Source organism: Chlorocebus sabaeus, chromosome 14, assembly GCF_047675955.1.
Source record: "Chlorocebus sabaeus isolate Y175 chromosome 14, mChlSab1.0.hap1, whole genome shotgun sequence".
In the NCBI taxonomy this organism is placed as follows: domain Eukaryota; kingdom Metazoa; phylum Chordata; class Mammalia; order Primates; family Cercopithecidae; genus Chlorocebus; species Chlorocebus sabaeus.
Window position 1 is genome coordinate 11,672,795 of NC_132917.1, and position 14,552 is coordinate 11,687,346.

The window sequence follows — 14,552 nt, forward strand, 5'->3', positions numbered from 1 at the left end:
TCTTTTGTTGTGCATGATTTTGGTGTCATATACATGTAAGAGTCCTTTGCCAAATCCAAGGTCATGATTTATGGTTATGTTTTCTACTAAGACAAACCACGTCTTTAACTCTTTTGTTCACAGATGAGGCACCTTAAAGGGGTCTGATATAGGGGTTCCTGAATGAAATCGACTTGAACTAGTTCCTTTCCAGGAAGGCAGCCATGATTAAAAAGGAATGGCTTTTTCTAGCTCCAGGTTTTAAAGCAAGTGTCCGTAATTGCAGCTTCGGGACAGAACAGTCCCAGGCACTACCTCCATCCTGCCCACCCAGAAGGGTGGTGCCTGGGGAGGACCCAGCATCTCCCCTTCCATGTTCTAGAGTAACCCTGTTGATACTGGGGATCCCTGCCCACCTGCTCTTCACCTCTCTTAGATGGGAAGACTCCGAAAATACTAATTGGTTCCTAATGGCCTTTGACAGAAACTCTTTCCACTGCATGTGGACACCTGCATTTTTAATTTCTATTTGTACCTGGCTTTAGATAGATTCTTGGCCGCCGGAGCTGAGGAAGCATTTTGGGCCAGCATGCAGCGGGACCTGTATGGGGCCTGCTTGCTGGTCTTGCTGGTCTGACAGGGTGCCTGTGGTGGGGGGGTGGGGCCTTGGAGGCCAGAGAATGTTCAGCAACATACAGATGCCTCTTAGGACCCCCGGGATGCTGCTGGAAGCTGGGGAGCCTGTGTCCTTCAGCACTGCTTGGTGCTGCATGTGCCTGCGGGGGTCTGCCTGGCTGCCCATTCCATTCCAGCCCACAAGGGCCCTTCTTTGCTCTTGACCTGAGAATTTGTGCTGCTTCTCTAGTTGGTCTAGTCCAGCAGCCAGGTGAGGTGACCTCTCACAGCTGCATGTCTCAGGTGTAGATGTTATATTTCAGCGTGTCTGATGCTCTCCAAACCTGCTTGAATGATCAGCAGCACATTTTTATTTATTCCCTCTGTTTTCTGTATATTCTTATTGTCAACAAATTTCTCATACAAAATGAGGCATTCATTAATAAAATGATTACTAGAGTTTTATAAAAACTGCTGCATCTTTACAAACAACTACTAAATGGACAGGTTGTGCTTTTTCCTTTTGTCTTTAAAGAGAGGATCAGCATCTGCTTCCTTGATGTTCAGGGCCCTCCCTGGGCCCTGGTGCAGGCAGGTTCTTGGGTGGGGCTGTCAGTTGTTTTATGTGTTTTTGGTTTTTAGATCATTATTATCTTAACTCAGTGCATATAAAAAATACACAATACACATTATCTCTCTTTCTCTCTCTCACACCCACCCACGCACACCCACATCTACACAGAAGTGCAAGAGTGCATCCAATTCTCAGCATAATATGGTGAGTCAAAGCTCATTTTTTTTCTCTGTGCTCTGGATATTTCAGCCAAAGTTGAATTTTGGAGGCTTGAGATCACTGAGAATTACCTCCCATTGTTAAAATTACATAAATGCAGGATTGAGTACAAAGTGGCATTCAGCACATTGTTGGCTTTCTGATCATCTACCAGACTGGGCAGCCACATCTCCTGGTCACCGTGGCTGTGGCCTCTAGCTGGGCTGTCTGCTGTGGCCCTCCCCAGGAGGTACTTGGCCTCTGAAATGAATCCTGGAGGCCTCTGGCAAGGCCCTGCTCGTTTCACCTGAATTAACGAGGCTTTTTTTAGAAAATGTGTTCTTTTCTCAGGAAGTCATCCCCATGCACCTGGCCACCTCCCCCATCCTGTCAGAAGGAGCTTCGAGAATGGAATGTCAGCTGAAAAGAGGCTCTGTGGACAGGATAAGAGGCCTGGATCCCGGCACGCCAGCCCAAGTGATCGCTCCCAGCGAGACGCCGTCAAGCAGCTCTGTAGTAAAGAAGAGAAGAAAAAGGAGGAGAAAGTCCCAGCTGGACAGCCTGAAGAGAGATGACAGCGTGAACACGTCTGAGGATGAGGACATGTTCCCCATTGAGATGAGCTCGGATGAGGCCATGGAGCTGCTGGAGAGCAGCAGGTAATAACCGTCTGGGGTGGAGAGGCTGTGCCAGAATCAGACGGTTACCCGTTCAAGATTATTTTTATAAACTTTCCCCCCATAGTTCCTTATTCTTTTATGTGTTTTAGACCAGTGGTCCCCAACCTTTTTGGCACTAGGGACCAGTTTTGTGGAAGACAATGTTTCCATGGACTGGGGGTGGATGGTATGAGGATCATTCAAGCATATTACATTTGTAGTGCTCTTTATTTCCATTACTATTACATTGTAATATATAATGAAATAATCATACAACTCACCATCGTGTAGAATCAGTGGGCGCCCTGAGCTTGTTTTCCTGCAACTAGACAGTCCCATCTGGGGGTGATGGGTGACAGATCATCAGGCATTAGATTCTCATAAGGAGTGTGCAGCCCAGATCTCTCACATGTGCAGTTCACAACAGGGTTCCCGCTCCTATGAGAATCTAATGCTGCCACTAATCTGGCAGGAGGAGGAGCTTAGGCAGTAATGTGAGGGATGGGGAGCGACTGTAAACACAGATGAAGCTTTGCCAGCTTGCCTGCCACTCACCTCCTGCTGTGTGGCCCAGGTTCTGACAGGGCCACGGACCCCAGGGGTTGGGGACGCCTATTTTAGGCTGAATTTTGGAATCATGTGGACCCAATCGTAGAGTGGTATAAAGATTTGCTGTGCTGTAGCCAAGAGACAGTTGGTGATGCCAAACCTCCTTGGCTGATCACTTTAGCAGCCTGGGATGGAGTCAAGAAACAGGAACTGAGCAAATTAATAGTTCATGACCAAACCTATTTTCTTGGAACTTATTTATTCTTATTTGAGCACCAACCGTGCACAGTTGGGCTGATTTATAGGCAAGCGCTGATTTCAGGCTTAAAAGTGAATGAAGAAAATGCTGTTTTCTCTATAAGCAAACTTTTTCCTTTTTAATTTTGACTTAGTTCCAAAGTTTAATGGAAATTTTGTTTCCTTTTCCTTTGCTTTTAACAGTGTAGTGAAATTCTGTTTGTATGTATTACTCTTTTGGTGAAAAATGCCAGTTTTAAAAGATGAAATTCATTTTGAAAGGATATTTGATGTTTCAGATTTTTATGGAATTCAGTGTAATTTTTGATAATTTTGTTAACATAAAGAAGGGATAAGGAATATCAGGAGTATCTTCCTGCATCATTATTCGGAATAGAATATATCTTTTTTTCCGGTAAAAAATAAATGTCAACTGGCAACGAATATTGCTTTTCCCAGCTACAGCCTCTAACCTGTGACAGGCTCAGAACCAGGGTCATTGGGCTTCTTATAATTGCCTTTTCTGCATGACTGTTAAGTCCAAAATGTAGTGGTAGGTGTTCCAGGTAACATCAGCATACAGACAGTGGCCTCTGCATGACTGAAATTGTGAATTGTATTTAGTAGTGAGTGTGCTTATACCTGAAACTAGGTGGTCGTTTGCAGTTATTCTGTAACCATAAGGCATGTTTGGTTGATGCCATTTATTTCTTCTGCTAGACGAAACATGATCAGCGTATGGTCATTGAGTTATTCGGCAGCTCTGCCTGTACCTGGCAGGGGTTTTATACCACCCTCTGGCCGGTTTGGGGCCGCTTTACTTCCCAGGCTTTTGGAACGTGACTGTGTAGGGTAACAGGAGGTGGCATGATGGGAGGAGCCAGCAGTGTGATCACCGCACGCGTGTCTGAGTCCAAATGCCGAAACAAAATCACTTTACATTTAGAATTCAGCCAGAGCATTAGCACATAGACACATTTATGGATACCGGTATCACTTTTTCCCCTTCCACTGCCTGGAACAGGTCTGGGTGTTTAAAGAGATCATGTTAATCACAAAGCACTTAGAGCTAATCAAGAAAAAATTGGAACTTGATTGTGAATCTATCATTAAGAATTCTTTGACTGTAGTCTTCTTATTTTTTTTCCTCCAGAACTCTTCCTAATGATATGTCTCCATTCCAAGATGATATTCCTAAGGAAAACCTCTCCCCGGCCGTGATTTACCCTCAGTCAGCCTCATACCCTAATTCAGATAGAGAGTGGTCGCCCACTCCCAGGTAAGCTGTTCCCCTGGCCCAGGGGAACAATTCTAAGAAAAGAATGAGATAGAAATGAAAAGTGAAAATAATTAGGACCAGGAAAACCACAGTGTAGAGTAGGAGGTACAGATGAGGATTAAAAACAGAACATGTTCAGATCATACACTTACATCTGGGGTCAGACTCCATCTGCAGATATGGCTGTAGCTCCCTGGAGGTGAACTTGAAAGGAAGAACATGTAAATTACATCATGCTAATTGTTAATAGGAGAAAACACAGAGAAGATGCAGAGCCTTTCTTGATACTTAGCCCCAAGTAAAATTCAAAAACACAGACATTGCTTCAGGAGCCGCTGAGGTGTTCAGGGCTATTAGAATGATGCCTTCCCCCACACTTAATCCATTCTGCCGAATTCAAGAATATTTATTTCCCTGAATGAACTCACAAGTTGCCCTAGAGGAGAACTTGGAGAACTAGAGCTGCTCCCTGTGCAAATGCCATCCTGATGACCCCAGAGATGTTTACATCAGTGAAGCCTGTGGGAATAGTGAGCCCCCCAGCTAGTTTTCAAAGGACTGGGGGAAGAGGGTAGATCTAAATCCTGTGTTCTCAACACAGGAAATAATATAACCCCCACTGGGATGAAAATTCATTCTTGGGTGGCAACAAAATCTTAGACAATCTTAGACATTATAATGGTTTGTGGTCTCTAAGGGGCCATAGCATTCAAATCTCATGGTGGGTGGAGCTGGGCTATGAATTTCTCAGAATGCTCGGGGGTGTGGTGATAATGAAAAAGAGACCAAGAAACGCTGGTCTAAATGCCAGTGACATCCTTGGATTATTCGTACACCTCATGCTTTAGATTCATTTCTGGAATCTGAAGTAGAAGTGTGCGAGCTCTTAGAAACTCTGGGTTCCTGCCTAAAGCCAGTCTTATCAAAACGCTACCCCGGTTCCAGTTTGATCAGGGTAACCTTGTGCATTAGCAAGCGACAGCCCCCAGTGTGTGCTGACATGGAGGCTGGAGAGAAAACAGATACGTTCCACGTCTGGTTTCCAGCCAATACTGATGTCGCAGGTTAGTCCAGCAGGCTGAGGCTGAGGCCTGTGACAAAGTCCCTGCGTGGAGGTCGGCTGCGTCAGAGCCTAGCCCTGTTCAATAGAAACGTAATAACTAGCTCCATAGGTAATTTTAAGATTTCCAGTAGCCCTATTTTTAAAAAGTTAAAAAAAGATGAAATTAATTTTAAAGCTATATTTCATTTGACCACAGTATTTCCAAAATATCATTTCAACAAGCAATCAATTTTAAAGAATTATTATTGAGATACATCACATTTCTGTTTTCATACCAAGTCTTTAAACTCCATTCTGTATTTGACATGTGCAGAACATCCCAATTTGGACCAGCCACATTTCAAGTGCTCAGGAGCCACCTGTAGCTGGTGGTTTATTATAACGGACAGTGCAGATATAAGACCTTTCTAGATTCTCATTCTTTCTCTAGGTGTGTGGAGATAAAATAGTGGAGGGAAAAATAGTGGTGTAGGAGGAAAGTAATGTAGAATATTTAGAACCCAATAATGGATTGAAAACTCTGTTCAAGCACTGTAGGTTAATTTTAAGGATTTAAAAGAAACACTTTAAACGCAACTCTGAGCATGTTTAATGCTCCAAATATCTGTAACGTTTTGCCTCATGAACGCAGCACGATGACTGAATCAGGTTATGTAGATCGGCCCGTCACCAAATGGAATGACAAATTAGGATAAATAGTTACATTTCCACACTTGGAATTAGGTATTTTCTGTAAAGAGACAGTTGACAGCACACATGATCAGATTTTTGGATTTTGTAGTTTGATTCAGCACCAAAGTGTGACCAGAGACGATCACTCCTACACGTGGGTGAAACAGAAAGTGAAATAGGTCATTTGGCAGTTTCCTGTTTCTGTGTCTCAGAAAATTCACTCTGATTTCTTAGCAATTTCAATATCCAGTGCTCTGCCGTTATCAGATGCCTGAGTTGCTTTATTTTCTTAAAAATGTCATTGTTGAGAGTAGTCAAATACTTTATATAATCTTATATATAATCTTTGTATAATATACTTTATATAAGCTTACTTGATGTAATTGACCTCTGATTTTGTCTTTCTTTTAATGTGTATCACGTGGTGGTATCCAGTAGCCTGGTAGATTGCAAAAGGACTGCCCCTCATCTTGCAGATGCGGCCAAGGGAGGTCTGTCTAGTTCTTGCCCTCCACAGTCTTCCCTGTTCCATCCTCCGGAAAGGTAGAGGAGTTACTTTCCCCATTGGGATGTATTCAATAATGAAAAATTTGATCTAACTCTTATTATAAGTGTATTTTACCATTAACCAAATTACTTATGAAGAAAATACCTGTAGATTATATGAAGTGAAAATTTTGATCTAACTCCTACAAATTGATTTCACTAACCAAATTACTTATGAAACAATATGTCTATAGATTACTCTCTTCCCTTCATTATAAGCATTTGTAGATGATCAGATTTTTTTTTTTTAATTCCTAAATTTGACTCTCTGGAAATTATGGTTAAGCAAATAATTTTACCTAATTCTGTGGAGTGCTTTGAAAATGAGAATAATGAAATACAGCTTGGGAATATGATCTTCTGTTTTCTGTCTAGGGTTGTTTGACAAATAAGTTTACAAGATATTTTTGGAATACCACTTGAATTTATTATAACCATTTAAGCAGTTTATTGGGCTGTCTGAATAATGGAGTCAGACACTTTCCACAGCATTTCTAGAACAGAATCTTGGAGAATGGGCTGGGTCTCAGGCTGAGGATCACAGGTTGGTGTGTTCATTCGATGCAGTCATCTCAGATTTCTGCCTTCATTCCCTCAGTTTTGACCTACCTACTTTATGGACTTACATGGTTTACTTTATAAGCCCTTAGCAAATGAAGCTACGATTAATCTGTACATGGGAAAACGTTTTTTTCTTTTTGATTAAAGAACCAGACCTCAGGATGTACTTCATTCAGAGGCTACATTTGCAGAAGAAAAGTCTGTTTAAAATGAGGAAAACAAAGTCGTAAACAGTTATAACTAATTAGCCTTATTGGGACTGGCAAAAATACTGAAAACTTTGATAAGGCTAATAAATGCCTTATTTATGAACATCAGTCATCGACCTTGTAAGCTTACTTTTTTGAACAACCCCTTGATCTTAAAATAATAATATTTGATGACAGAGCACTTTGGAGTCATCTTTCTGGTAAATCCCACTTGGCAGTGGGCCCCGTTCCTGGGTCCTCTTCGGTCCGTCTGAATTCCCTCAGTGATGGTCGGCAGAAAGCGCATCTGTATTTGTGCACAGGACCTTTGAAGAAGGGCTGCTGTGGCCTGAACGGGCAGCATTTATGGTGGTGGCCTGTTTGCTGTCGGGGAGGGACTTGCAGCTTAGACTTTCGTGTAGGACTGGGCTCCTTATGCTTGAGTTGGCATGCCTGAGTTTCTCTACGGCTTTGTTTCGTGGCTTGCGGCTTTTATGAAGGGACCAGAATGTTAGGAACTCTGGAGTTGGGAATCGCTGCAGGAGAACCGTGTTCCACATTTTTGTTCTTCTAGAGCAGAGGTTGGTAAACCACGGCCCATGGGTCAAATCTGGTCTACCATGTGCCTCCGTCAAGCTTTCCTGGGCATAGGCAGTTGGTTTACATACTGGCTGTGGCTGCTTTCACACCACCACGGCAGCGAGTAGTTGCGACAGACGTCATAAAACCCATAAAACCCGCGGTATCTGCCACTGGGCTCTTTACAGAAAATGTTTGCCAACCCCTGCTCAGAGCAAGCTTTGTCTAAAGGACTTTATTTCATTTAGTGGCAGTGAGATAATTTATTGCTCCAAAGAACTTACAGCCAAATATGTTCTATTTTGTATGGTAAAACAGTGGCAAGAGCTTTTTAGACAAATACTTTGAGGTTTGGGCACAGCACCATTGAGGGTGAGAAGCCGGTTTCAGTGGACTTCCTTCATGATGATGCTGGAGAAAGAGTGGATTCAGGTCAAACTTGTAGGTACCAAGGCCCCTCGCTGGAGGCCACAGCCTGCGCTTTTCCCATTGCAGTGATACTGGACATGTGACTGTAGATGCTTCAGTGCCATAAAAGCGTTGTCTCTTTGGAGAAGTCCAGTTGTAGAACTGGAGGAGCAAGGAGGTTGAAAGGCCGGGAGGTTTTCCCACATGGATGTGTGGGGACCCCACGTGCCTTCTTATAGGACTGCTCCCTAAAGGGCAGAAATGTGTGTCTGTCAGGAGCAGGGTGTCCCGTTGCAGAAGCTCTCCTAGTGTGATGTCAGGAGCCTCCTCTCCCCAGGCAGGAGAAAGAGAGCACACAGGCTACCTCGTGGCAGCACGTCGTTAGAAGGGCTGGGAGTCGGGGACACCAAGGGAGCAGGGACCACCCTCTGCCTCTCCGTGTGAGATGAGAGAGGGGGCGCTTGGTCTAGCTACTCTATGCAGCTTGAGCAAAGAGATTCAGGATCAGTTTAGCCCATAGGGTCCCTGTTTGTTGGATACAAGTTATGGATCATCATGAACTCACCTTGTATTGACAGGAAAGTTGTATTCAATTGGAGTTGAACTCTAACTCAAAGATCAATGAGACCAGGAGCATCAGTCCGAAGAATAGATAAGGTCTGGGAAAGAAGATGGCAAGGGAAACTGCAAAGCTTTATTTCCTGCTTTGTCTGAAAACTCTGCGGTCTTCCTCTAGAGGAAATGATGCGGGAAAATAAGCAATAATTAACCATGTTATTATGCGGCAATAAATAATTACAAGAGTTGCTGCTGTAAATAATATTTCTCTAAGTTGTTTAGAATACAGTGAGGATCTTGTGGATAAGTTAGTGACTTTTGGATGGTTACTTTGGCTGGGCAGAAGTAAGACCTCATTTGGGTCTTTAGAGTAAAAATTCAGGAAACATGGAGGCGGTTACTGAGTGAGCCTCAGCCAGTGGGTGAGTCCCTTGTCAAATATTCCTGGAAGACATAAGATCTTAGAAAATTTCAACTTGGAGGCTCCTGCCCAACATTATCGAGTTTATTTGTGGCATCCAGCATCTTTGGTAAAACTGGCATATGATATAATTCCCTGTTTCCGAGGCCAGTGCAGATTATAAATATTTAAAATATAGACTCTAATGAGTGCCTGCTCGAGCCAACCAAGACCCTTTTGCAGCCCTCTGACAGCAGAGGAACTTGGTTTGGAAGCAGAATGCAGGAGATGCGAGTGCAGAGTGGGGTGGGGAAGGGTGGCCTTTTTGAGGTAAGAACAGACTATTTTTCCCTTTCTCTTTCCATCTCTTTCTTTTGTAAAACATACTTTTCTCCGCGGTGCAGCAGGCGGCAGGGTGGGGCGGGCGACCCACGTGGAGCGCCTTCCACGGGACGCGCTGCACTGCCCCCTGGTGGCCGGAGGAGGGATTTGTCATGACGCTCTGCTCAGGGCGAACGACCGCTGGGGGTGCATTTTCCGGGCTATTTGAGCCATGGAGCTGGGCCCAAAACATTTACAGAAGTTTCTTTTCCCACCTTAATTTTCGCTTTGTGTTTTCTTAAGTCCTTCCGGTTCCCGACCTTCAACACCTAAAAGTGATTCAGAATTGGTCAGCAAGTCCACGGACAGGACGGGGCAGAAGAACCCAGAAATGCTCTGGCTGTGGGGTGAGCTGCCGCAGGCTGCTAAGGTGAGCGTCTCTTCAGTTCTGCCCCGGACCGAAGATTTCTAACTTAGCTTAAATTACATGGAGTGAGTATCATAGCATAGCCAAGAAGCACAGCTACCAGGAGCCAGAGGTAAACCAAAATATATTAAGGATTAGCCTTGAATGTTGAAATTACTTTCTTCCACATTACCAACATTATAGAGGTCTCATTGCTTTTGTAGATTTTAAACCTATGGAATTCCTCTTAGGATTTACTTTTTTTTTTTGAAACAGAGTCTCACTCTGTCACCCAGGCTGGAGGACAATGACTCTATCTTGGCTCACTGCAACCTCTGCCTCCCGGGTTCAAGCGATTCTCCTGCCTCAGCCTCCAGAGTAGCTGGGATTACAGGCGCGTGCCACCACGCCTCACTGATTTTTGTATTTTTAGTAGAGACGGGGTTTCACCATGTTGGCCAGGTTGGTCTTGAACTCTTGACCTCAAGTGACCCACCCGCCTTGGCTTCCCAAAGTGCTGGGATTATAGGCGTGAGCTGCCGTGCCTAGCCAGGATCCACATTTTCTATCACAGCTAAATGCAAATTAAATTAAAAGAAATACAACTTACACACAATCTTGCTGTCTTGAAACTGTAAACAAGAATAGCTTCCAGCTCTTGATTCTGCTAGGTCAGTGATGACTGGAGCAAAGCCACAGGGAGAGAGATGTGGACTCTTGGCCCATTGAAAGAGAAGCTGAGTTGTGAGAACTGGAATCCACATGTTCTTGTGTCCCTCAGAGAGAGAGACATCTGGGAAAGCCCTGGGAGAGGGAAAGGCTAATAGAACAGAAATGAAAGATTTCAGCCTAATAGATAAACACAGTCAGAAAACCTTAAGGTTTTGATTCATCAAGTAGTTAGTATTTCTGGGGCCTCATTGTCGGTGGGACCCTGAATTTGACCCTATAGATATCTCCAAAATACATAGAGAAGTAGCTGAGTGTAGCAGAGAGAATGAGGGCCTGGGAGGCAGCAAGTTATTCTGGGTTTGAGTCCTCACTCCACCACTTGCTAGAAAGGTGACCTTGGGCAAATGAGTAGACTTCCCTGAACCTCAGTGTCTTCATCTGTAAAATTGTGAGAAAATGACAGAATTGTTGGGAGGTTAGAAGAGCTAATGTAGGTATGTGAAGTATCTGGCACCTGTAGGCCCTCTGAATATTTGCATTCTTTCTCCTTGGCTGTGCCACATGCATGCTGAGCCTCAGTTTCCCTATCTTGGAAATGCAGTGGGTTTACATGTAGGTACATAATTGGTTCAACAAATATGTTTCTAAAAACATGAAATGAACACAGTCTTTTCTTTCAAGAAATTTTATTTGGTATGCTAATGTATTATAAACATCTTGAATTATGTTATTATATCACAAGCTTTAAAAAATATTGTAAGGTCCTTAGAAGATGCTATAGCCTCTTGCATCCCCAATAAGTGTTTGTGATATGAATGAATGAGTGAGTGAGTGAGTGAGTGAATGACTATTGAAAACATTCCTTATAAAGAGTCAAGATGGGCAGCTTTTTGGAGAGTAGTCTGTTGAGGCCAAAGTTGTGGATCCATTTCCTTTCTAGGTTATATTTAGATTTCACAGAAAATGCTGATTTCCCTGTCCACAGCTATGGTGCTGACCCAGCCAACTCTCTTTGCAAGTTGATGTCATTAGTTGCTGGAGAAACAGCATGGAAGTGCAAATCCGTCACTTCCTCTGGCAAAACAGTTGTAACCGCAGGTTTTCTGTTAGCATTGTTTTCATTTTCCATTGAAGCCGTTTGATCAGATAGAGAAGTGAATACTTTCTCCCCTCTTTTTAGCCCATGAATTGCATTTTGGGTTTTGTTTGAATAAATCTTTTCTGTAACTGGAAATCCCTCTGGCGGTAGAATCAGAAGTGCTGATTTCTCACTGATGTGAACCAACTATCACCAAATCTTGACTTCTTCACTCATGTTTTGGGAGTAAACTTCATTGAAATATACATACAGAGAAATACAGATTGTAAATGTATAGCTCAATACATTTTCACAGCAGGAACAGATCTGTGCAACGTGCACCCAGACCGAGAAGCAGAGCATGACCAGCAGCGTGGAGACCCTCACTCTTTGCGGTCACTGCTCAGACTGACGCCTCTGCTCCCTGCAAGGGTAAACTTGATCTTAACAGCAGAGATTAGTTTTGCAAGATTCATTCATGTTGTTGGTGTAGCTGTAATTCATTTATTCTCATGGCCACAGAGAATCCCAGTGTGTGAATAGACTTGTCGTCTAACAGTGAGCATTTAGGGTGCTCCTGTCTGTTGACATTGCTAATCTCACTTCTCTTTGGCAGTTGATGTTTTGTACAGGAAAGTTCATTTACTTTGGACCTAATATTCTTGGTTTCCGGACTTTTTGGCAGGTATAGAAATCACCAGGTGATTCCCGAGGACTTAAAAGTCCTTGCCTACTTTTGATTACTTCTTGTTCTCTGTCCAGTTTTTCTGGTTGCCTCTGTGCTGACCTTCTCTTTCTCTCTGTCCCTCTCTCCTCTTTGCTCTAGTCGTCTTCTCCACACAAGATGAAAGAGTCCAGCCCATTGAGCACTAGAAAAATTTGTGATAAAAGTCACTTTCAGGCCATTCACAGCGAATCTTCAGACACTTTTAGTGACCAATCGCCAACTCTGGCCGGGGGCGCACTTTTGGACCAGAACAAGCCTCAGACAGAAATGCAGTTTGTGAATGAAGAAGACCTGGAGACCTTAGGAGCAGCAGCGCCACTCTTGCCCATGATTGAGGAGCTCAAACCCCCGTCTGCCAGTGTAGTCCAGACAGCAAACAAGACGGATTCTCCTTCTAGGAAAAAAGGTATGAAGGTTGGGGCTCCCCAGCTGTCTTCCTGTTCATAGTTTGTGCTCACTCTACAGATGACAGGTCCTTTCCAAAGTTCCAAGGAAACTGAGGTAGAAACTGAACTATGACAATGATCATGTTCAGTCTGTGCTCTTCGGAGGAATCTTTTAATTATCAGAATTTAGTCATAGGAAATCAGACATGAAGGAGGCCTTGAGGATCATGTAGCAAACTTCCTCATTTTACACACCGGGGCTGCTGAGACCTGGGAGAGTTAAGTCCTTTTCAGCACACCATGGGACCCGCAAGTGTGACTTTAATAAAGCTGATTATTAGGTTAATCCTGGCCACCTCTCTTCTTGACCGGTGTTGCTTTCCAGCCCCTTACCCACTGTAATTTCTGCATACCATTTATCGCGATTTCAAATGATCATTATTTTATTGATTTATTTTTGCCCAACTCCCCCATAGTCTGAGATCAAGAGTCCTTTCTATCTAACTTACCTTTCTCTCCTCAGCGCTTGGCATAGTGGTTGGCACACAGTGGTGCTCTGCGTTGGTTTAATGCACTCCTGGCTGTGTGTCAGTATCAACGATGCCAGTCCTGATCTCCATCCACCCAGCAGCTTCGTGTGGTGTTCTAGAATTGTATGGACCAATTACATCATTCTCTGCCAGAAGTAAAGAGGACATTTGAAGTCATCATGCCCAGTGTCTGACAATGCACAGGGTCGGATGCTTTGCCTCGGGGTATTGATGGGGAAGTGCCTAATGAAAGCTTTTATCATTTCATAATAAATGTAATGATAATGGTAATAGCCTCAATGCGTTGAGTGCTCAGTACACTTCAGGCACTTTACAGGGGAGGAATGAGGCTCAGCAAAGTTAACTAACTTGATCCTGGCCACACGATGGTGGATGACGGCCCTGGTTTGTGGACCTTGGTGGTCTACGGTCATGTTGTACTGCCCACCATTTTCCAATGGGAAAAGCGCAGGCTGTGGCCTCCAGTGAGGGGCCTCGGTACCTACAAGAGTGACCTCAATCCACTCTTCCTCCAGCAGCATCATGGAAGAAGTCCATCAAAACCAGCTTCTCACCCTCAACGGTGCTGTGCCCAAACCTCAAAGTATTTGTCTAAAAAACTCTTGCCATTCAGTTTTACCAGACAAAACAGAACACATTTGGAACTACTGTGGTTCTTAGGAAGTTTGAGTACCTGGGAGCACATCTGCACATAGTGTTTAAATGCTGTTTCTATAGATACAAGGCCATGAGGTCATTTCTAGAAGAGTGGTTTTCTAACTTGAGCCATTCGCCCTTTTAGATAAACGAAGCCGACATCTTGGTGCTGACGGCGTCTACCTGGATGACCTCACAGACATGGATCCTGAAGTGGCGGCCCTGTATTTCCCCAAAAAGTAAAATTCCTCTTAATTCCTCACATCATTTTCGATAATCTGAATATCATTCTGTGTGAGCTGAGTTTTCCCTTATGTTTGATTAGAAAGTGTGCAAGCCAGCCAGGCGCGGTGGCTCACGCCTGTAATCTCAGCACTTTGGGAGGCTGAGGTGGGTGGATCACTTGAGGTCAGGAGTTTGAGACCACCCTGGCCAACATGGTGAATCCTCGTCTCTATTGAAAATACAAAAATTGGCTGGGTTTGCTGGCATGCACCTGTAATCCCAGCTACTTGGGAGGCTGAGGCAGGAGGATTGCTTGAACCCAGGAGGCAGCGGTTGCAGTGAGCCGAGATCATGCCACTGCATGCCAGCCTGGGCCACAGAGTGAGACTCCATCTCAAAAAAAAAAAAAAAAAAAAAAAAAAAGAGAGGCAGCAGGAGGCTCCCATTGCCTTGTGAAATGCGCCTGCTCTCTCTGTGGACATAAG

The 14,552-nt window shown here is 43.9% G+C and overlaps 1 protein-coding gene across 6 annotated transcripts in view; it reads left to right on the plus strand.

Annotated features, from left to right (window-relative positions):
• The window catches only part of LPIN1 (lipin 1), an 80,302-nt gene that overhangs the window by 22,360 nt on the left and 43,390 nt on the right, over positions 1-14,552 (plus strand). For 3 of the 6 annotated variants that reach the window (XM_038006586.2, XM_038006587.2, XM_038006585.2), the window contains exons 4-9: positions 1,718-2,025; positions 3,965-4,090; positions 6,261-6,368; positions 9,690-9,816; positions 12,369-12,675; positions 13,988-14,081. In XM_038006586.2, coding sequence (XP_037862514.2) covers positions 1,718-2,025; positions 3,965-4,090; positions 6,261-6,368; positions 9,690-9,816; positions 12,369-12,675; positions 13,988-14,081 — 1,070 coding nt within the window. The remainder of the gene's footprint in view (positions 1-1,717; positions 2,026-3,964; positions 4,091-6,260; positions 6,369-9,689; positions 9,817-12,368; positions 12,676-13,987; positions 14,082-14,552) is intronic. The other 3 variants (XM_073022792.1, XM_073022793.1, XM_038006584.2) reach the window with 2 other exon arrangements.